This window comes from Coregonus clupeaformis, chromosome 16 (assembly GCF_020615455.1).
Source record: "Coregonus clupeaformis isolate EN_2021a chromosome 16, ASM2061545v1, whole genome shotgun sequence".
Taxonomy (NCBI): Eukaryota; Metazoa; Chordata; class Actinopteri; order Salmoniformes; family Salmonidae; genus Coregonus; species Coregonus clupeaformis.
The window spans coordinates 3158330-3180694 of NC_059207.1; the positions used below are offsets into that span (position 1 = coordinate 3158330).

Consider the following 22365-nt stretch of genomic DNA (forward strand, 5'->3'; position numbering starts at 1 on the left):
TCCTCACCTCCTCCTCTCCTCACCTCCTCCCCCCTCCTCACCTCCCCTCTCCTTACTTCCTCCTCTCCTTCTCCTCTCCTCTCTTCCTCTCCTCATCCTCCCCCCTCCTCCCCCTCTCCTCACATCCTCCTCTCTTCCTCTCCTCACCTCTTCCTCCCCTCCTCCTCCCCCCTCCATCTCCTCACCTCCTCCTAATCTCCCCCTCTCCTCACCTCTTCCTTTCCCCCCCCTCTCCGTACCTTCTCCCAGTAGAGGCGGAGCTGGCAGAGCCAGTCAAAGGCGTTGACGTCGTTACAGCCCGTCTTAGCCAGCTTGTCGATGACGTCGCGGTCGTGCACCTCCACGGTGACCAGCGCAACAATCTTCAGGCGCAGGATCTTAGACAGGTTCCCCCGGATGGCGTCAGAGTAACGGTGCAGCATGGACACCTGACGGGCAGGGACAAAGGGTCAAAGGTTACAGAGTCAAACAGGCGCTAGTGTAGTTGTGCATACGGTCCCTGGTTAACAGGACCTACTCTATAGCACTTCCTCATCACTCATACTATTGGAGTCTACTTTGAGCAGCAGAGTTTCACCACTCAGAATGAGTTATTGTTAACAGAGTGCTACCCTTCGCTCTCCCTCTCTAACCTGTTTCTTCTTTAAGGACTTGAGTGCAGACTTGTCGGCCCTCTCCTTGCCGGTGATCAGAGACTTGGTGACGTCAGCGGTCCACTGGATCTGACTAGCTGTGATCAGCATCTGGATAGGAGGAATACAGTAATGAAGTTGAAGTTCAAAACTTTAGTTCAAAACTTTAGTGTCCATTTTAGGTGGACATTTGTCCATTTTGTTTTTGACGTCCATTTTGCAAAATCAGAAGGCACAGAGAGAGACAATGAGAGTGTTCAATAAGGACTGACATACACAGTGAGGGATGGAGGAGAAAACATCTGAGCACAGAGAGAGAGAGAGAGAGAGAGAGAGAGAGAGAGAGAGAGGAGAGAGAGAGAGAGAGAGAGAGAGAGAGAGAGAGAGAGAGAGAGAGAGAGAGAGAGAGAGAGAGAGAGAGAGAGAGAGAGAGAGAGAGAGAGAGAGAGAGAGAGAGAGAGAGAGAGAGAGAGAGAGAGAGAGAGAGAGAGAGAGAGAGAGAGAGAGAGAGAGAGAGAGAGAGAGAGAGAGAGAGAGAGAGAAAGAGAGAGAGAAAGAGAGAGAAAGAGAGAGAAAGAGAGAGAGTGTGTGAAAGAGAGAGAAAAAGAGAGAGAGAAGGAGAGAGAGAAAGACTAGGGTGGCTGGAGTCTTTGACAATTTTGAGGGCTTTCCTCTTTTGCCTCTTCTCATCCCCCTATACTGACCCTCCCCAATATTTGGAACCAAGGACTGATCACCCCAATCCACAAAAGTGGAGACAAATTTGACCCCAATAACTACCGTGGGATATGCGTCAACAGCAACCTTGGGGAAATCCTCTGCATTATCATTAACAGCAGACTAGTTCATTTCCTCAGTGAAAACAATGTACTGAGCAAATGTCAAATTGGCTTTTTACCAAATTACCGTACGACAGACCACGTATTCACCCTGCACACCCTAATTGACAAACAAACAAACAAAAACAAAGGAAAAGTCTTCTCATGCATTAGGGTCTGCATTTGGCATTAGGGTCTGCTATACAAATTGATGGAAAGTGGGGTTGGGGGAAAAACATACGACATTATAAAATCCATGTACACAAACAACAAGTGTGCGGTTAAAATTGGCCAAAAACACACACATTTCTTTCCACAGGGCCGTGGGGTGAGACAGGGATGCAGTTTAAGCCCTAGAACAGTCTGCAGCACCCGGCCTCACCCTACTAGAATCTGAAGTCAAATGTCTTCTGTTTGCTGATGATCTGGTGCTTCTGTCACCAACCAAGGAGGGCCTACAGCAGCACCTAGATCTTCCGCACAGATTCTGTCAGACCTGGGCCCTGACAGTAAATCTCAGTAAGACAAAAATAATGGTGTTCCAAAAAAGGTCCAGTTGCCAGGACCACAAATACAAATTCCATCTAGACACCGTTGCCTAGAGCACACAAAAAACTATACATACCTGGCCTAAACATCAGCGCCACAGGTAACTTCCACAAAGCTGTGAACGATCTGAGAGACAAGGCAAGAAGGGCCTTCTATGCCATCAAAAGGAACATAACATTTGACATACCAATTAGGATCTGGCTAAAAATACTTGAATCAGTTATAGAACCCATTGCCCTTTATGGTTGTGAGGTCTGGGGTCCGCTCACCAACCAAGAATTCACAAAATGGGACAAACACCAAATTGAGACTCTGCATGCAGAATTCTGCAAAAACATCCTCTGTGTACAACGTAAAACACCAAATAATGCATGCAGAGCAGAATTAGGCCAATACCCGCTAATTATCAAAATCCAGAAAAGAGCTGTTAAATTCTATAACCACTTAAAAGGAAGCGATTCCCAAACCTTCCATAACAAAGCCATCACCTACAGAGAGATGCACTTGGAGAAGAGTCCCCTAAGTAAGCTTGTCCTGGGGCTCTGTTCACAAACACAAACAGACCCCACACAGCCCCAGGACAACAACAACAACACAATTAGACCCAACCAAATCATGAGAAAACAAAAAGAGAATTACTTGACACATTGGAAAGAACAAACAAAAAAACAGAGCAAACTAGAATGCTATTTGGCCCTAAACAGAGAGTACACAGTGGCAGAATACCTGACCACTGTGACTGACCCAAACTTAAGGAAAGCTTTGACTATGTACAGACTCAGTGAGCATAGCCTTCTATGTACAGACTCAGTGAGCATAGCTTTCCAATGTGTCAAGTAATTCTCTCAATGTCGGCAGGCAGGCGAGGTGAGTAGTCATGCTGTACTTCGCTCCGCAGGTAATATGACACATTACATTACAATGGAACGATTTGATTAGTGTAATGTTGGCTAGCTACATAGTTGTATTTGTATCAAAGATAAAGGTGTAGTATCGAGTAACTATCGAGGTTAGCTAGCCAGCTACATTCGTTCGCAGCGACGCCGTTTTTCAAACAAAGTCAACACAGCAGCCATTTCTAGCTAGCCAACACTACCAGCTAGCAGTACTGTAGCAGCTAAATACAATATATTTGTGCTAGCTAGCCAACGTTTAATTATTGCTGCGTTATGAAAGGAACTAGACACGGACACGAATTATCTGTTTAGTGTGTTAACACACTATTGGTAGTTTGTTGTAACCAAGTATTGGTGCTAAACCGTGTGTTATTGGATGCTAGCATGCTAGTTAGCTATGGCGTCATAGTTAGCTAGCTGAATAAAGTAAGTTGAGTCTATTCCTTGAAACATTGAACCGCTGTAGTTTACAACAATTCTAATTTCTAAAGTGGAAGTTGGGAGAGTTTTATTAGGGTGTTTCAGTGAAACAATTATAGTTTCTGAGGTGGAAGTTGGGAGAGTTATATTTGGGAGTTGTGGTGAGGGAGGCCCCGCTCTCTCCTTTCCCAGATGTTTAGTTCATTTCATTCCGATCTCCTCTGCATTATTGTAGCCATTTGCTACAGCCTGTCAACTATGCCTCTGCTTATCCCTGTTCTCTCCTCTCCGCACAGGCTACACAAACGCCTCACACCGCGTGGCTGCTGCCTCTCTAACCTGGTGGTCCCTGCACGCACCACACACCTGGAGTTCCAGGTCTCAGGCAGCCTCTGGAACTGCCGTTCTGCTGCCAACAAGGCTGACTTCATCCCAGCCTATGCTACCCTCCAGTCCCTCGACTTCCTGGCGCTGACGGGAAACATGGATTACCACTGAAAACACTGCTACTCCTACTGCTCTCTCCTCGTCTGACCATGTGTTCTCGCATACCCCGAGAGCATCTGGTCAGAGGGGTGGTGGCACAGGAATCCTCATCTCTCCCAAGTGGACATTCTCAATTTTTCCCCTAACCCATCTGTCTATCTCCTCATTTGAATTCCATGCTGTCACAGTCACTAGCCCATTTAAGCTTAATATCCTTGTCATCTATCGCCCTCCAGGTTCCCTTGGAGAGTTCATCAATGAGCTTGACGCCTTGATAAGTTCCTTTCCTGAGGATGGCTCACCCTCACAGTTTTTGGGGGATTTCAACCTCCCTACGTCTACATTTGACTCATTTCTCTCTGCCTCCTTCTTTCCACTCCTCTCCTCTTTTGACCTCACCCTCTCACCCGTCCCCCTACTCACAAGGCAGGCAATACACTTGACCTCATCTTTACTAGATGCTGCTCTTCTACTAATATCACTGCAACTCCCTCCATGTCTCCGACCACTCACTTTGTATCCTTTTCTCTCTCGCTCTCCTTCAACATTACTCACTCTGCCCCCTACACAGATGGTAATGCGCCGCCGCAACCTTCGCTCTCTCTCTCCCACTACTCTCTCCTCTTCCATCCTATCATCTCTTCCCTCTGCTCAATCCTTCTCCCTCCAATCTCCTGATTCTGCCTCCTCAACCCTCCTCTCCTCCCTTTCTGCATCCTTTGACTCTCTGTGTCCCCTATCCTCCCGGCCGGCTCGGTCCTCCCCTCCAGCTCCGTGGCTTGATGACTCATTGCGAGCTCACAGAACAGAGCTCCGGGCAGCTGAGCGGAAATGGAAGAAAACTAGACTCCCTGCGGACCTGGCATCTTTTCACTCCCTCCTCTCTACATTTTCTTCATCTGTTTCTGCTGCTAAGGCCACTTTCTACCACTCTAAATTCCAAGCATCTGCCTCTAACCCTAGGAAGCTCTTTGCCACATTCTCCTCCCTGCTGAACCCCCCCTCCTTTGACTTCTTTCTCCCCTCTCTCTCCAGATAAAATCTCGCGACTTGTGACTGCAGGCCGCCCAACAACCTGCACACTTGACCCCATCCCCTCCTCTCTTCTCCAGACCATCTCCGGTGACCTTCTCCCCTACCTCACCTCGCTGATCAACTCATCCTTGACCGCTGGCTATGTCCCTTCCGTCTTCAAGAGAGCGAGAGTTGCACCCCTTCTCAAAAAACCAACACTCGATCCCTCTGATGTCAACAACTACAGACCAGTATCCCTTCATTCTTTTCTTTCCAAAACTATTGAGCGTGCCGTCTTTAGCCAACTCTCTTGCTATCTCTCTCAGAATGACCTTCTTGATCCAAACCAGTCAGGTTTCAGGACTGGTCATTCAACTGAGACTGCCCTTCTCTGTGTCACGGAGGCTCTCCGCACTGCTAAAGCTAACTCTCTCTCCTCTGCTCTTGTCCTTCTAGACGTGTCTGCTGCCTTTGATACTGTGAACCATCAGATCCTCCTCTCCACCCTCTCCGAGCTGGGCTTCTCCGGCGCGGCTCACTCTTGGATTGCGTCCTACCTGACCGGTCGCTCCTACCAAGTGGCGTGGCGAGAAGCTGTCTCCGCACCACGTGCTCTCACCACTGGTGTCCCCCAGGGCTCAGTTCGAGGCCCTCTCCTATTCTCGCTATACACCAAGTCACTTGGCTCTGTCATATCCTCACATGGCCTCTCCTATCATTGCTACGCTGACGATACACAACTAATCTTCTCCTTTCCCCCTTCTGATAACCAGGTGGCGAATCGCATCTCTGCATGTCTGGCAGACATATCAGTATGGATGACGGATCACCACCTCAAGCTGAACCTTGGCAAGACGGAGCTGCTCTTCCTCCCGGGGAAGGACTGCCCGTTCCATGATCTCGCCATCACGGTTGACAACTCCGTTGTGTCCTCCTCCCAGAGTGCGAAGAGCCTTGGCGTGACCCTGGACAACACCCTGTCGTTCTCCGCTAACATCAAGGCGGTGACCCGATCCTGCAGGTTCATGCTCTACAACATTCGGAGAGTACGACCCTGCCTTACACAGGAAGCGGCACAGGTCCTAATCCAGGCACTTGTCATCTCCCGTCTGGATTACTGCAACTCGCTGTTGGCTGGGCTCCCTGCCTGTGCCATTAAACCCCTACAACTCATCCAGAATGCCGCAGCCCGTCTGGTGTTCAACCTTCCCAAGTTCTCTCACGTCACCCCGCTCCTCCGCACACTCCACTGGCTTCCAGTTGAAGCTCGCATCTGTTACAAGACCATGGTGCTTGCCTATGGAGCTGTGAGGGGAACGGCACCTCCGTACCTTCAGGCTCTGATCAGTCCCTACACCCAAACAAGGGCATTGCGTTCATCCACCTCTGGCCTGCTGGCTCCCCTTCCTCTGCGGAAGCATAGTTCCCGCTCAGCCCAGTCAAAACTGTTCGCTGCTCTGGCACCCCAATGGTGGAACAACCTCCCTCACGACGCCAGGACAGCGGAGTCACTCACCACCTTCCGGAGACATTTGAAACCCCACCTCTTTAAGGAATACCTGGGATAGGATAAAGTAATCCTTCTACCCCCCAAAAAAAAAAATTTGTAAAGTGGTTATCCCACTGGCTATAGGTGAATGCACCAATTTGTAAGTCGCTCTGCTAAATGACGTAAATTTAAATGTAAAATTGAGAAAGGCCGCCGTAGGCAGACCTGGCTCTCAAGGGAAGACAGGCTATGTGCACACTGCCCACAAAATGAGGTGGAAACTGAGCTGCACTTCCTAACCTCCTGCCAAATGTATGACCATATTAGAAACACATATTTCCCTCAGAATACAGCGATCCACAAAGAATTCGAAAACAAACCCAATTTTAATAAACTCCCTTATCTACTGGGTGAAAAGATTTGTGACCTGTTGCCACAAGAAAAGGGCAACCAGTGAAGAACAAACACCATTGTAAATACAACCCATATTTATGTTTATTTATTTTCCCATTTGTACTTTAACTATTTGCACATTGTTACAACACTGTATATATACATACTATGACATTTGAAATGTCTTTATTCTTTTGAAACTTCTGAGTGTAATGTTTACTGTTAATATTTATTGTTTATTTCACTTTTGTTTACTATCTACTTCACTTGCTTTGGCAATGTTAACATACGTTTCCCATGCCAATAAAGCCCTTAAATTGAAATTGAATTGAATTGAATTGAAAGAGAAAGAGAGAGAAAGAGAGAGAAAGACAGAGAGGGAGTGTGAAAGAGAGAGAAAGAGAGAGAGAGAGAGAGAGAGAGAGAGAGAGAGAGAGAGAGAGAGAGAGAGAGAGAGAGAGAGAGAGAGAGAGAGAGCTCATGGGCTCCTGAGTTCTTCTGCAAAAAGATAGAATTAGAGTTGGATAAATGTAGATAAACTTGAATTTTTTCACAAGGACGTATACAGGATACCAACCTCAACATCAAAACCTTCAATCCAAACCCAAATCCCATACCTAAAACCTTGATTTTGGACAAAATTACCTGAATGGACTATTACTACCAAGGACTATCAAGTAAAAACTTCTAACAAACCAAAACCTGCAGAAGAAACACAGCGGAACCTGGAAATACCATCCAACACAAAACTGAGTGAGTAATGTTCAGTCTGAACCTACTTCAGAAGCCAAAAAGTAAAAGACAATCATCTCTAGGTAATTTTGTTATATAAAGCTATTAAACTACCAAGCTGCTAGGAGAGAGCTGACCTGGCTGCAACTTCAATTAGCACTGAAGTGTGAAGTGAGAGGTGTGAAAACTCTTGAGCCTAACAATGGTAGGAGAGTTTCACAGCCCCCCCCACCCAAATGCAGACAGCCCCCCCCCACCCAAATGCAGAGGCCTTTGAAGTGGTCATTACAATACAGTACCCCATGGATATTAAAAATAACACTGCACGGATTAAGCTCCTTAAGGACAATCCAGAGACACTATTTGCTGACTGCTACAAAGAGGGGAACGTAAGCAACTTAATTTTTCACACAGACCATCCCCTGGCATGGCACAGTGCTATAAGAGCACACTACCCCTATGTCAAGAGAGAGGGTATTGGCCCAGGGTGGAAACTCAGAATACTAGACATTGAGGAAATTGAAACAACCTCTGACAACATGTACAAGTCTGGGACAGTAATGGTGCAGGGCATCCTCATGCAATTCCAGCAGGACTTTTCCTGGATCAAAGAGAGAGCACAGCAGGAAAAGCTCTCTCTCTGTGATGACTCCCCCATCCTGAGTGAGTCTCATCACACCTCTTCAAAGTGTCCTGCAGACGAGGATAGTCACCCCCCCAGCACTGAACACACCCAGGTCCCACAGCTGCACTGCTCCTCCATCATTGAGAGGGATAAATTCACAGAGCTGGAGAGAGACATGGTGGAGTTCAGAGAGCTAGTCCACACAATCCAGACAGAACAAACCCACAAAACAGACCAGCACAACAGCCATAGATTGTGCTCCTCATTGACTCAAATGGCTAATACATTCAAGAGGATAAACTTTTTCCCAAACACAAAGTGGCTTAACTCTGGTGCCCAAACACTAGGCATGCCCTGGAGCTGTTGTCAGAGGACAGACTAGGGTCCGCCGGCCACATCATCATTCACACGGGCACAAATGACCTGAGGGCCCAGCAGGAAAGGGTGGCCACAGCACTCAAGGGAGTGATTGAAAAAGCTGCTTCCACTTTCCCCAACACACATGTGGTTATCTCATTTTCACATTTACATTTTAGTCATTTAGCAGACGCTCTAATCCAGAGCGATTTACAGTTAGTGAATGCATACATGTTTTTTTTGTTGTTTTTTTTCATACTGGCACCCCGTGGGAAACGAACCCACATCCCTGCCGGCCAAACCCTCCCCTACCTTGGACAACGCTGGACCAATTGTGCGCCGCCCATGGGTCTCCCGGTCGCGGCCGGCTGCGACAGAGCCTGGACTCGAACCAGGATCTCTAGTGGCACAGCTAGCACTGCGATGAAGTGCCTTAGACCACTGCGCCACTCGGGAGTTACATTTAGTTACATTTACAGTTATCTCCACCCTGCTACCACGAAAATACTTTCACCCTGCCACCATACCGCGGGTGAATGCAAGCATTTCGCGAGACTGTGCCTCAAAACCTAATGTCTACCTGGCCCACCACTCCACCTTGAACTTAAACAGCCTTTATGACCAGGTCCACCTCTACAAGGCAGCAATCCCCACTTTTGCCAGGACCCTAAAGGACGTCACCCTCAACCGTAGCCCCTCACACAGGAGCAACAGAGCAACGGACACCCCGCCCAGACCAGCGAGACACCCTCCCAGAACTGCAAGACACCCTCCTGAAGGATCCACAAAGAATTCGAAAACAATTCCAATTTTGATGAACTCCTATATCTACTGGGTGAAATACCACAGTGTGCAATCACAGCAGCAAGAATTGTGACCTGTTGCCACAAGAAAAGGGCAACCAGTGAAGAACAAACACCATTGTAAATACAACCTATATTTATGTTTATTTATTTTCCCTTTTGTACTTTAACTATTTGCACATCATTACAACACTGTATATAGACATAATATGAGACACTTGAAATGTCTTTATTCTTTTGGAACTTTTGTGAGTGTAATGTTAACTGTACATTTTATTTTATTTTTTTCACTTTTGTTTATTATCTATGCCAATAAAGCCCCTTAAATTGAAATTGAATTTAATTGAGAGAGAGATAGAGAGAGAGATAGAGAGAGAGAGAGAGAAAGAGAGAGAGAGAGAGATAGAAAGAGATAGAGAGAGAGAAAGAGATAGATAGATAGATAGATAGATAGATAGATAGATAGATAGATAGATAGATAGATAGATAGATAGATAGATAGATAGATAGATAGATAGATAGATAGATAGATAGAGAGAGAGAGAGAGAGAGAGAGAGAGAGAGAGATAGAGATATAGAGATATAGAGATATATATATATATATATAGAGAGAGAGAGAGATAGAGAGATAGATAGAGCTATAGAGATAGAGATAGAGAGAGAGAGACATACAGACCTGTCCAGGCCAGTCTTTGACCCATTTGTCTCTCTTCCCAGTCATCTTCTTCAGGGCCAGGCGACAGTTCTTCAGAGAGTCCTTCAATGTCCAGCGCATGGTCCTCTCCACGTCACACAGCCAGGCCTGCACACACACACACACACACACACACACACACACACACACACACACACACACACACACACACACACACACACACACACAAACACACACACACAGACAGACAGATGCACGCACACACACATCAGAAAAAAACAGATATTGACAGACGCAGCAAGTAAAAGACAATAAAACTACAGAAATGCATGACTCTTCTGCTTATTAAGTTTGAGTTAACAGACTGTATCAGTTAATGAACAGACTGTAGGTGTGCAGGTAGCAGGTGAGTGAGTGTTCTAACCTCCACAGGTCCCTCCAGCAGCACAGGATGGGTGAACTCCACAAACTCTCCCTCTGCTGAGAACATTCCACTGGCCTCAGACTTAGCACTGCTGATCCCAACCTGGACCACACACACACACACACACACACACACACACACACTCAACGTCAGTAAGATCAAGGAGCTGATCGTGGAATACAGGAAGCACGAGCACGCTCCCATCCAAATCGACGGGGCTGCAGTGGAGCAGGTGGAGAGCTTCAAGTTCCTTGGGGTCCAAATCACTTAAAATGGTCCAAACACACACAGTCGTGAAGAAGGGGCGACAGCTCCTCTTCCCCCTCAGGAAGTTGAAAAGGTTTGGCATGGGCCCTCAAAACCTCAAAACGTTCTACAGCTGCACCATTGAGAGCATCTTGACTTGCTGCATCACTGCTTCGTATGGCAACAGCACCGCCCTCGATCGCATGGCACTACAGAGGGTGGTGTGGACAGCCCAGTACATCACTGGGGCCGGGCTCCCTGCCATCCAGGACCTCTATATCAGGCGGTGTGAAAGGAAGGCCCGGGAAAATCGTTAAAGACTCCAACCACCCAAGCCATAGACTGTTCTCTCTGCTTCTGCATGGCACGCGGTACCGATGCATTAAGTCTGACTCCAGCTTCTATCCCCACGCCATAAGACAGCTAAATAGCTAACAGAATGGCTACACAGATTATCTGAGCTGACCTCTCCCTATGTGACCTTGTGTGTATGCCTACCTTTCCAATACGAAGGCTCTTGATGTTGTCGAAGCACTTCTTGAGGTGCGGCTGCACGGCCTCGGGGTGGCGTGACTGGCCCAGGATCTCCAGCAGGTCGTCGTTGGACAGGAAGTAGAACCGAGGGAAGATCTGGCGCTTGGTCTCCAGGTACATGTCCAGAGACTTCTGGATCTCCTCCAGCTTGTTGTTCATCTCAGACAGCTTCTCTGGCAGGCCTGGGGGAAGGAGAGAGCAATATATGAGGATGTTGTCTTTCATTTCTTTCGGATTACACCATTCATGGTGGGTCGGTGTGTGTGCAGTTTTTTGTTTTTGTTCTAGGCCAGCACTAGCACACCAAATGTCCATGGTCAAAAATGTGAAGACCATGATTAGTTGATTATTGGAGAAGGTGTCAGTGCTGGTTTGGAAGAAAAGACTGGACACGCTGCTCTCTATCCTGTGTCTAATCTTACAATGGTGTGTGTGTGTGTGTGTGTGTGTGTGTGTGTGGTGTGTGTGTGTGTGTGTGTGTGTGTGTGTGTGCGTACCTGGGTGGTGTGTTCCCCTCAGGGCGTTGTTGTCCTTGTTCAGTCGGTCCATGATGGTCTTCCAGCTGCTGTTGATGTCATCAAACTCTGTGGACTCTCTTGGAAGCTGCTTACGGATGTCCTCGCCCAGGAAGATGTTCTAGAGAAGGGAGTGATGAAAGAATGAGAGAGAAAGTGAGAGAGAGAAAAACAACAGACGAGAGAGGAAACAGACCAGACAAAACAGAGAAGAGAGGAAACAGAGAAGACAAAACAGAGAAGAGAGAGAAAACAGACCAGACAAAACAGAGAAGAGAGGAAACAGACCAGACAAAACAGAGAAGAGAGGAAACAGAGCAGACAAAACAGAGAAGAGAGGAAACAGATCAGACAAAACAGAGAAGAGAGGAAACAGATCAGACAAAACAGAAAAGAGAGGAAACAGATCAGACAAAACAGAGAAGAGAGAGAAAACAGACCAGACAAAACAGAGAAGAGAGGAAACAGACCAGACAAAACAGAGAAGAGAGGAAACAGATCAGACAAAACAGAGAAGAGAGAGAAAACAGACCAGACAAAACAGAGAAGAGAGAGGAAACAGAGCAGACAAAACAGAGAAGAGAGGAAACAGACCAGACAAAACAGAGAAGAGAGGAAACAGACCAGACAAAACAGAGAAGAGAGGAAACAGATCAGACAAAACAGAGAAGAGAGAGAAAACAGACCAGACAAAACAGAGAAGAGAGGAAACAGACCAGACAAAACAGAGAAGAGAGGAAACAGACCAGACAAAACAGAGAAGAGAGGAAACAGACCAGACAAAACAGAGAAGAGAGGAAACAGACCAGACAAAACAGAAAAGAGAGGAAACAGACCAGACAAAACAGAGAAGAGAGGAAACAGAGAAGACAAAACAGAGAAGAGAGGAAACAGACCAGACAAAACAGAGAAGAGAGGAAACAGACCAGACAAAACAGAGAAGAGAGGAAACAGAGAAGACAAAACAGAGAAGAGAGGAAACAGACCAGACAAAACAGAGAAGAGAGGAAACAGACCAGACAAAACAGAGAAGAGAGGAAACAGAGAAGACAAAACAGAGAAGAGAGGAAACAGACCAGACAAAACAGAGAAGAGAGGAAACAGACCAGACAAAACAGAGAAGAGAGGAAACAGATCAGACAAAACAGAGAAGAGAGGAAACAGATCAGACAAAACAGAGAAGAGAGGAAACAGATCAGACAAAACAGAGAAGAGAGAGAAAACAGACCAGACAAAACAGAGAAGAGAGGAAACAGACCAGACAAAACAGAGAAGAGAGGAAACAGATCAGACAAAACAGAAAAGAGAGGAAACAGATCAGACAAAACATAGAAGAGAGAGAAAACAGACCAGACAAAACAGAGAAGAGAGGAAACAGACCAGACAAAACAGAGAAGAGAGGAAACAGATCAGACAAAACAGAGAAGAGAGGAAACAGATCAGACAAAACAGAGAAGACAGAGAAAACAGACCAGACAAAACAGAGAAGAGAGGAAACAGACCAGACAAAACAGAGAAGAGAGGAAACAGACCAGACAAAAAAGAGAAGAGAGGAAACAGATCAGACAAAACAGAGAAGAGAGAGAAAACAGACCAGACAAAACAGAGAAGAGAGGAAACAGATCAGACAAAACAGAGAAGAGAGGAAACAGACCAGACAAAAAAGAGAAGAGAGGAAACAGATCAGGCAAAACAGAGAAGAGAGGAAACAGACCAGACAAAACAGAGAAGAGAGAGAAAACAGACCAGACAAAACAGAGAAGAGAGAGAAAACAGACCAGACAAAACAGAGAAGAGAGAGAAAACAGACCAGACAAAACAGAGAAGAGAGGAAACAGACCAGACAAAACAGAGAAGAGAGGAAACAGATCAGACAAAACAGAGAAGAGAGAGAAACAGACCAGACAAAACAGAGAAGAGAGGAAACAGACCAGACAAAACAGAGAAGAGAGGAAACAGATCAGACAAAACAGAGAAGAGAGGAAACAGACCAGACAAAACAGAGAAGAGAGGAAACAGACCAGACAAAACAGAGAAGAGAGGAAACAGACCAGACAAAACAGAGAAGAGAGGAAACAGACCAGACAAAACAGAGAAGAGAGAGAAACAGACCAGACAAAACAGAGAAGAGAGGAAACAGAGCAGACAAAACAGAGAAGAGAGGAAACAGACCAGACAAAACAGAGAAGAGAGGAAACAGACCAGACAAAACAGAGAAGAGAGGAAACAGACCAGACAAAACAGAGAAGAGAGGAAACAGACCAGACAAAACAGAGAAGAGAGGAAACAGAGCAGACAAAACAGAGAAGAGAGGAAACAGACCAGACAAAACAGAGAAGAGAGGAAACAGACCAGACAAAACAGAGAAGAGAGGAAACAGACCAGACAAAATAGAGAAGAGAGGAAAGACCAGACAAAACAGAGAAGAGAGGAAACAGACCAGACAAAACAGAGAAGAGAGGAAACAGATCAGTCAAAACAGAGAAGAGAGGAAACAGACCAGACAAAACAGAGAAGAGAGGAAACAGAGAAGACAAAACAGAGAAGAGAGGAAACAGAGAAGACAAAACAGAGAAGAGAGGAAACAGACCAGACTAAACAGAGAAGAGAGGAAACAGACCAGACAAAACAGAGAAGAGAGGAAACAGATCAGACAAAACAGAGAAGAGAGGAAACAGATCAGACAAAACAGAGAAGAGAGGAAACAGATCAGACAAAACAGAGAAGAGAGAAAACAGACCAGACAAAACAGAGAAGAGAGGAAACAGACCAGACAAAACAGAGAAGAGAGGAAACAGATCAGACAAAACAGAAAAGAGAGGAAACAGATCAGACAAAACATAGAAGAGAGAGAAAACAGACCAGACAAAACAGAGAAGAGAGGAAACAGACCAGACAAAACAGAGAAGAGAGGAAACAGATCAGACAAAACAGAGAAGAGAGGAAACAGATCAGACAAAACAGAGAAGAGAGAGAAAACAGACCAGACAAAACAGAGAAGAGAGGAAACAGACCAGACAAAACAGAGAAGAGAGGAAACAGACCAGACAAAAAAGAGAAGAGAGGAAACAGATCAGACAAAACAGAGAAGAGAGAGAAAACAGACCAGACAAAACAGAGAAGAGAGGAAACAGATCAGACAAAACAGAGAAGAGAGGAAACAGACCAGACAAAACAGAGAAGAGAGGAAACAGATCAGGCAAAACAGAGAAGAGAGGAAACAGACCAGACAAAACAGAGAAGAGAGAGAAAACAGACCAGACAAAACAGAGAAGAGAGAGAAAACAGACCAGACAAAACAGAGAAGAGAGGAAACAGACCAGACAAAACAGAGAAGAGAGGAAACAGACCAGACAAAACAGAGAAGAGAGGAAACAGATCAGACAAAACAGAGAAGAGAGGAAACAGATCAGACAAAACAGAGAAGAGAGGAAACAGACCAGACAAAACAGAGAAGAGAGGAAACAGATCAGGCAAAACAGAGAAGAGAGGAAACAGACCAGACAAAACAGAGAAGAGAGAGAAAACAGACCAGACAAAACAGAGAAGAGAGGAAACAGACCAGACAAAACAGAGAAGAGAGGAAACAGATCAGACAAAACAGAGAAGAGAGAGAAAACAGACCAGACAAAACAGAGAAGAGAGGAAACAGACCAGACAAAACAGAGAAGAGAGGAAACAGATCAGACAAAACAGAGAAGAGAGGAAACAGACCAGACAAAACAGAGAAGAGAGGAAACAGACCAGACAAAACAGAGAAGAGAGGAAACAGACCAGACAAAACAGAGAAGAGAGGAAACAGACCAGACAAAACAGAGAAGAGAGGAAACAGACCAGACAAAACAGAGAAGAGAGGAAACAGAGAAGACAAAACAGAGAAGAGAGGAAACAGACCAGACAAAACAGAGAAGAGAGGAAACAGACCAGACAAAACAGAGAAGAGAGGAAACAGACCAGACAAAACAGAGAAGAGAGGAAACAGACCAGACAAAACAGAGAAGAGAGGAAACAGACCAGACAAAACAGAGAAGAGAGGAAACAGACCAGACAAAACAGAGAAGAGAGGAAACAGAGCAGACAAAATAGAGAAGAGAGGAAAGACCAGACAAAACAGAGAAGAGAGGAAACAGACCAGACAAAACAGAGAAGAGAGGAAACAGATCAGTCAAAACAGAGAAGAGGGAAACATACCAGACAAAAAAGAGAAGAGAGGAAACAGAGAAGACAAAACAGAGAAGAGAGGAAACAGACCATACAAAACAGAGAAGAGAGGAAACAGACCAGACAAAACAGAGAAGAGAGGAAACAGATCAGACAAAACAGAGAAGAGAGGAAACAGATCAGACAAAACAGAGAAGAGAGGAAACAGAGCAGACAAAACAGAGAAGAGAGGAAACAGACCAGACAAAACAGAGAAGAGAGGAAACAGACCAGACAAAACAGAGAAGAGAGGAAACAGACCAGACAAAACAGAGAAGAGAGGAAACAGACCAGACAAAACAGAGAAGAGAGGAAACAGACCAGACAAAACAGAGAAGAGAGGAAACAGACCAGACAAAACAGAGAAGAGAGGAAACAGACCAGACAAAACAGAGAAGAGAGGAAACAGATCAGACAAAACAGAGAAGAGAGGAAACAGATCAGACAAAACAGAGAAGAGAGGAAACAGAGAAGACAAAACAGAGAAGAGAGGAAACAGACCAGACAAAACAGAGAAGAGAGGAAACAGACCAGACAAAACAGAGAAGAGAGGAAACAGACCAGACAAAACAGAGAAGAGAGGAAACAGACCAGACAAAACAGAGAAGAGAGGAAACAGACCAGACAAAACAGAGAAGAGAGGAAACAGACCAGACAAAACAGAGAAGAGAGGAAACAGAGAAGACAAAATAGAGAAGAGAGGAAAGACCAGACAAAACAGAGAAGAGAGGAAACAGACTAGACAAAACAGAGAAGAGAGGAAACAGACCAGACAAAACAGAGAAGAGAGGAAACAGACCAGACAAAACAGAGAAGAGAGGAAACAGATCAGACAAAACAGAGAAGAGAGGAAACAGATCAGACAAAACAGAGAAGAGAGGAAACAGACCAGACAAAACAGAGAAGAGAGGAAACAGACCAGACAAAACAGAGAAGAGAGGAAACAGACCAGACAAAACAGAGAAGAGAGGAAACAGACCAGACAAAACAGAGAAGAGAGGAAACAGACCAGACAAAACAGAGAAGAGAGGAAACAGACCAGACAAAACAGAGAAGAGAGGAAACAGACCAGACAAAACAGAGAAGAGAGGAAACAGAGAAGACAAAATAGAGAAGAGAGGAAAGACCAGACAAAACAGAGAAGAGAGGAAACAGACCAGACAAAACAGAGAAGAGAGGAAACAGACCAGACAAAACAGAGAAGAGAGGAAACAGACCAGACAAAACAGAGAAGAGAGGAAACAGACCAGACAAAACAGAGAAGAGAGGAAACAGACCAGACAAAACAGAGAAGAGAGGAAACAGACCAGACAAAACAGAGAAGAGAGGAAACAGACCAGACAAAACAGAGAAGAGAGGAAACAGACCAGACAAAACAGAGAAGAGAGGAAACAGACCAGACAAAACAGAGAAGAGAGGAAACAGACCAGACAAAACAGAGAAGAGAGGAAACAGACCAGACAAAACAGAGAAGAGAGGAAACAGACCAGACAAAACAGAGAAGAGAGGAAACAGATCAGACAAAACAGAGAAGAGAGGAAACAGACCAGACAAAACAGAGAAGAGAGGAAACAGACCAGACAAAACAGAGAAGAGAGGAAACAGGCCAGTTGAACCAGTGTTACAGGTGTGTTTACACCCGGCAGTACACAATAGATGTTGCTAAAACCCTCTACCGCTCTGTTTAGACAGCTGATCAGAGATAAACGAGCAAACACGTTTTATGTTGTACTCAGGATATAGGCGTGAGAGAACTGCAAATGTTTGTGAGTTGATGTGAAAGGTTGTTTGTATACAGAAGAGTATACAACTTAAATTAAGGCCTACACTGTTCCTGTGTTAAGCTCCTGACCCCTGAGTACATCTAAGATCTGTCAGGGAATAAAAATGTAAGAGAATGTGTGAGGAAAGGAGAGAGAGAGTGAAAGTAAGAGAGAGAGAGAGAGAGAGAGTGTGTGTGTGTGTGTGCTATGTGTGCATGACAATGTGACTGTGTATGTGCTATGAACGATGAGTGTGTGTGTGTGTGTGTGTGTATGTGTGTGTGTGTATGTGCGTGTCTCTGTCTGTGTGAGTGTGTGTGTGTGTAGTGTGTGTGTGTGTGTGTGTGTGTGTGTGTGTGTGTGTGTGTGTGTGTGTGTGTGTAGTCTACCTCCAGGTACATCCACTGCCTCTGGACAGTGAGGACCACCTCTATGACCTCCAGCACCAGAGAGAGGCAGCGCTCCCAGTGGTCCACCTCCTTCTCAAAGGCCCTGACGAACCTGGACGCCTTCATGGTGGAGAGGGTCACCTGGTTGTCCTCCAGGGCCTGGAACACCTCCTCTGTACCCCTGGAGGGGATGGAAGACACAGGATCAGATGAAACAAGGTCCAGACGTATTATAATGGCTGGACCCATTGAAATACATGTAGTTTGAAATATGCAGTTTGACCGATGACTAAAACCCTTCTCAAAAATAAAAGAATAGCATTTTACATTTTCAGAGAACATCATTTTATTTTTTATGTTGCTTTTATTCAAACATACTGTACATGCATACATATTACGTTTATTCAAACACATATTCCAAGGGAGAATATGTTTCTGTCCTTGAGTCTCCAGTCTGAGTTGGCTATAACAGTGCTGTGTCACTACTGTGCTCTGAACAGCCCGGTCCCCACACACACACACACACACACACACACACACACACACACACACACACACACACACACACACACACACACACACACACACACACACACACACACACACACACACACACACACACACACACACACACACACACACACACACACACACACACACACACACGCACACACACACACACACACACACACCCTCTACACCTAACAAAGAACACAGTGAGGGGCTATGAGGGGCTGAGGGAGGGTGTAGTGGGTGGAGGGTGGAGTGGGTGGTTGGGGTGCAGGTAGGTAAGGCAGGGAACAGCCCTCACGACAACAGAATAGACCTTTCCTCTACCTCTCTCTCTGAACCTCTCTAAAATATTACAACAAAGAACACAGAGTGGTGAGTAGCTGAGGGACTGAGGGCGGTATGATGGGGGAGACTGGGGTTTAAGAGGGGGGTCGAGGTAACCAGAGCTTTCAGAAACACAAATAAAGGGGACAAAGTAAAAAGCTGTGGTTTCCACCCCCTGCCTAGCGTGCCTGGTAACCATGGCAGCAGCCTCGCACGGCACTGCAGCCGTCACCATGCCAACGGCGGCGGCAGCCTTCTGCGGGGATCAGACGCGGTGGGTGACACCTGACGCATACACACACAGGCACAAACTCACACATGTACACACACCTGCAAACCCACACAAGCAGGAATACACACACAAAGGCACGGCTGGCACACACACACACACACAGAGATCATGGCTTCAGCAGGTGTGTAGAGAGGCAACTTTTCTTTCATTTCATCAGACGTGGTGTGTTCTGAGCTACACCGTCCCCCTGCCTGGCTCTGGGCTGGCACACTGTGTAGTAGACACAAACACACAGCGACACACAAGCTCGCCCACACCACTGCTGTCCACGTATTAATAACCAGTCCTCCAATGTCAATTTGAGCTCTCAAGGACTGTGGCGCTGAGAGAGACAGGGCCATGCAGAGCAGAGAGGAGGAGAGGAGAGAGAGGGCCTTAATGCATTCACACTGAGTCCCGACACCACAGGAACTACAGGTTCATCTACCTACAATACCAGACTGGGTGGTTGTCAGCATAGAGAATAGATGAGATGAGATGGGTTGTTGAGGGAAGGGCAATGAAAGGAGGAGGCTAGGTTAGCCGCACGCTCCATCAGCTAGCCACACACTCAGAGAGATATACAGTAACACATACACACACCACTCAGAGCATACACACACCACTCAGAGCATACACACACCACTCAGAGCATACACACACCACTCAGAGCATACACACACCACTCAGAGCATACACACACCACTCAGAGCATACACACACCACTCAGAGCATACACACACCACTCAGAGCATACACACACCACTCATAGCATACACACACCCCTCATAGCATACACACACCACTCAGAGCATACACACACCACTAAGAGCATACACACACCACTCAGAGCATACACACACCACTCATAGCATACACACACCACTCAGAGCATACACACACCACTAAGAGCATACACACACCACTCAGAGCATACACACACCACTAAGAGCATACATACACCACTCAGAGCATACACACACCACTCAGAGCATACACACACCACTCAGAGCATACACACACCACTCAGAGCATACACACACCACTCAGAGCATACACACACCACTCAGAGCATACACACACCACTCAGAGCATACACACACCACTAAGAGCATACACACACCCCTCATAGCATACACACACCACTCAGAGCATACACACACCACTAAGAGCATACACACACCACTCAGAGCATACACACACCACTCATAGCATACACACACCACTCATAGCATACACACACCACTCATAGCATACACACACCACTAAGAGCATACATACACCACTCAGAGCATACACACACCACTCAGAGCATACACACACCACTCAGAGCATACACACACCACTCATAGCATACACACACCACTCATAGCATACATACACCACTCAGAGCATACACACACCACTAAGAGCATACACACACCACTCAGAGCATACACACACCACTCAGAGCATACACACACCACTCATAGCATACACACACCACTCAGAGCATACACACACCACTCTGAGCATACACACACTGCTTAAATGCACACACACACACAATCGTTTAAAGCACAGGTACACAACTGTTAGTGACTCATCACACACTCTCCATAATGTACACTGAGTATACTAGACATTAGGGAAACCTATTCTGCATCTGGTCAGTCTATGTAATGGAAAAAGCAGGTGTTCCTAATGTTCTGTACACTCAGTGTATACATTGACCCTTCCTATACACTCTACCACTTACACATTCAAGACACTATGTTCAGTCTGCTCTGCTTGTAACGCCATACACACACACTAACTCATCATGTACATTCATATAACTGGCAATGACCCAAACAATACACAGACAAACACACGCAGACACACACAAAAACACACACACTGAGCCAACACACACACATCACAATGTCTCCATCGACTCCTGAAGCAATATTCGCTGACCACAAACTCACTTACCGACAACACTCACCACACTCTGCACATATGCTTCACTTGATCCATCCATCCGCCACACACTCACACACACACACACACACACACACACACACACACACACGCCACACATGTAATACATACTGAAGGATCTGGTCTGCCCAGAGGGCCGAACTCAGGGCTAGTGGCCTAGACAGCTGCCTGCCTGCATGGCTGAATGGAGCCCAGATACAGAGCCATGGGGAGGCATGTGTGTGTGTGTGTGTGTGTGTGTGTGTGTGTGTGTGTGTGTGCCTGATTACTGTACAGACAGGCAAATAACCATTACTGCCATGCTGTTTACTGTATACTGTAGCTACGGCATACGTGTGTGTGTGCATTTTGCTTTGATTATATTTCACATGAAGGCGGTGGAATATGGTTTGGTGATGTGTGTGTGCAGGGCTCGACATTAACGCGTGTCCTCTTGTCCAGTACAAGTAAAACTAAATAGTAGGACAAGAAGACTATAGGTTTGAGTTTTGGACAAGTAAAAAAAAAAAGAATCACACAAAACACAATATCAAACAGTACTCCGATCAGAATTGGATCAGAAAGGGCAACATTGGAATAATATTAAAATCTATTTTTCATGTACATGAATAAAAAAGCCTACCTGTCAAAGTGTATGTGATATGCATATTGGTTACAGCCTTATGTCCAAACCGATGCTGACATGAGGAAGCGCCAGAAAATGCAGCCAAACTTTAATGAGACTTTTAATTACATAAATATAGGCTAAACACCAGTCATGTTTGACAAATACAATGAAGGATAATTAACATTAACGTCTAAAGGCTTGATTCTGTCAACATATTCGAGGCACGGTTCGTTCAGATGAAATAGTCACAAGACCGGAGAGTGAAGGACAGTGCAGTGAAACAAAGTCTAGTTGTGGCCGCAAATGGACTAGATTGTGAACGACTCTTGGCAGAAGGCATTGCTTTACTGCCATGAAAGGGTGATAAATACAATATCGTTTGCGAACTGCAGCCCTCCAAAAAATGTGTTCTGGAGTTTGAGTTTGTTGAGCAGAGCCTGTGTATGTATTGGTTCTACAAAGCTGTGTCCATTTTAACATTCAACAATCAATTAATTGAATTCATTATTGCACCATGTGATCAATTATCAGTTCTAAACATGTATTTTTCTTCTCTATGCTCATGATCTATTTTTCCTGCGCACGTATGACAGACAGTTGGTGGTCGGAGCGCGTCTCTGGAGCCGCTAAACAGGAGGAGCTTGTATTAATCCTTTGGTAGAACTCATTGCGGCCAGCGCTAGCAGGTCAAACGAACGACTAAAATGAACGAGTCACTCAGAAAGACGAATCATGACTCTCAAGTCAG

General features: G+C 45.7%; 1 protein-coding gene across 2 annotated transcripts in view; it reads right to left on the reverse strand.

The window, feature by feature from the left end:
* dnah2 (dynein, axonemal, heavy chain 2) overlaps positions 1 to 22365 on the reverse strand; it is a 224362-nt gene that overhangs the window by 97247 nt on the left and 104750 nt on the right. For both annotated transcript variants that reach the window (XM_045225583.1, XM_045225582.1), the window contains exons 29-35: positions 17941 to 18121; positions 11571 to 11709; positions 11038 to 11255; positions 10294 to 10395; positions 9891 to 10016; positions 633 to 743; positions 240 to 428 (exon numbers count right to left, since the gene is read on the reverse strand). In XM_045225583.1, coding sequence (XP_045081518.1) covers positions 240 to 428; positions 633 to 743; positions 9891 to 10016; positions 10294 to 10395; positions 11038 to 11255; positions 11571 to 11709; positions 17941 to 18121 — 1066 coding nt within the window. The remainder of the gene's footprint in view (positions 1 to 239; positions 429 to 632; positions 744 to 9890; positions 10017 to 10293; positions 10396 to 11037; positions 11256 to 11570; positions 11710 to 17940; positions 18122 to 22365) is intronic.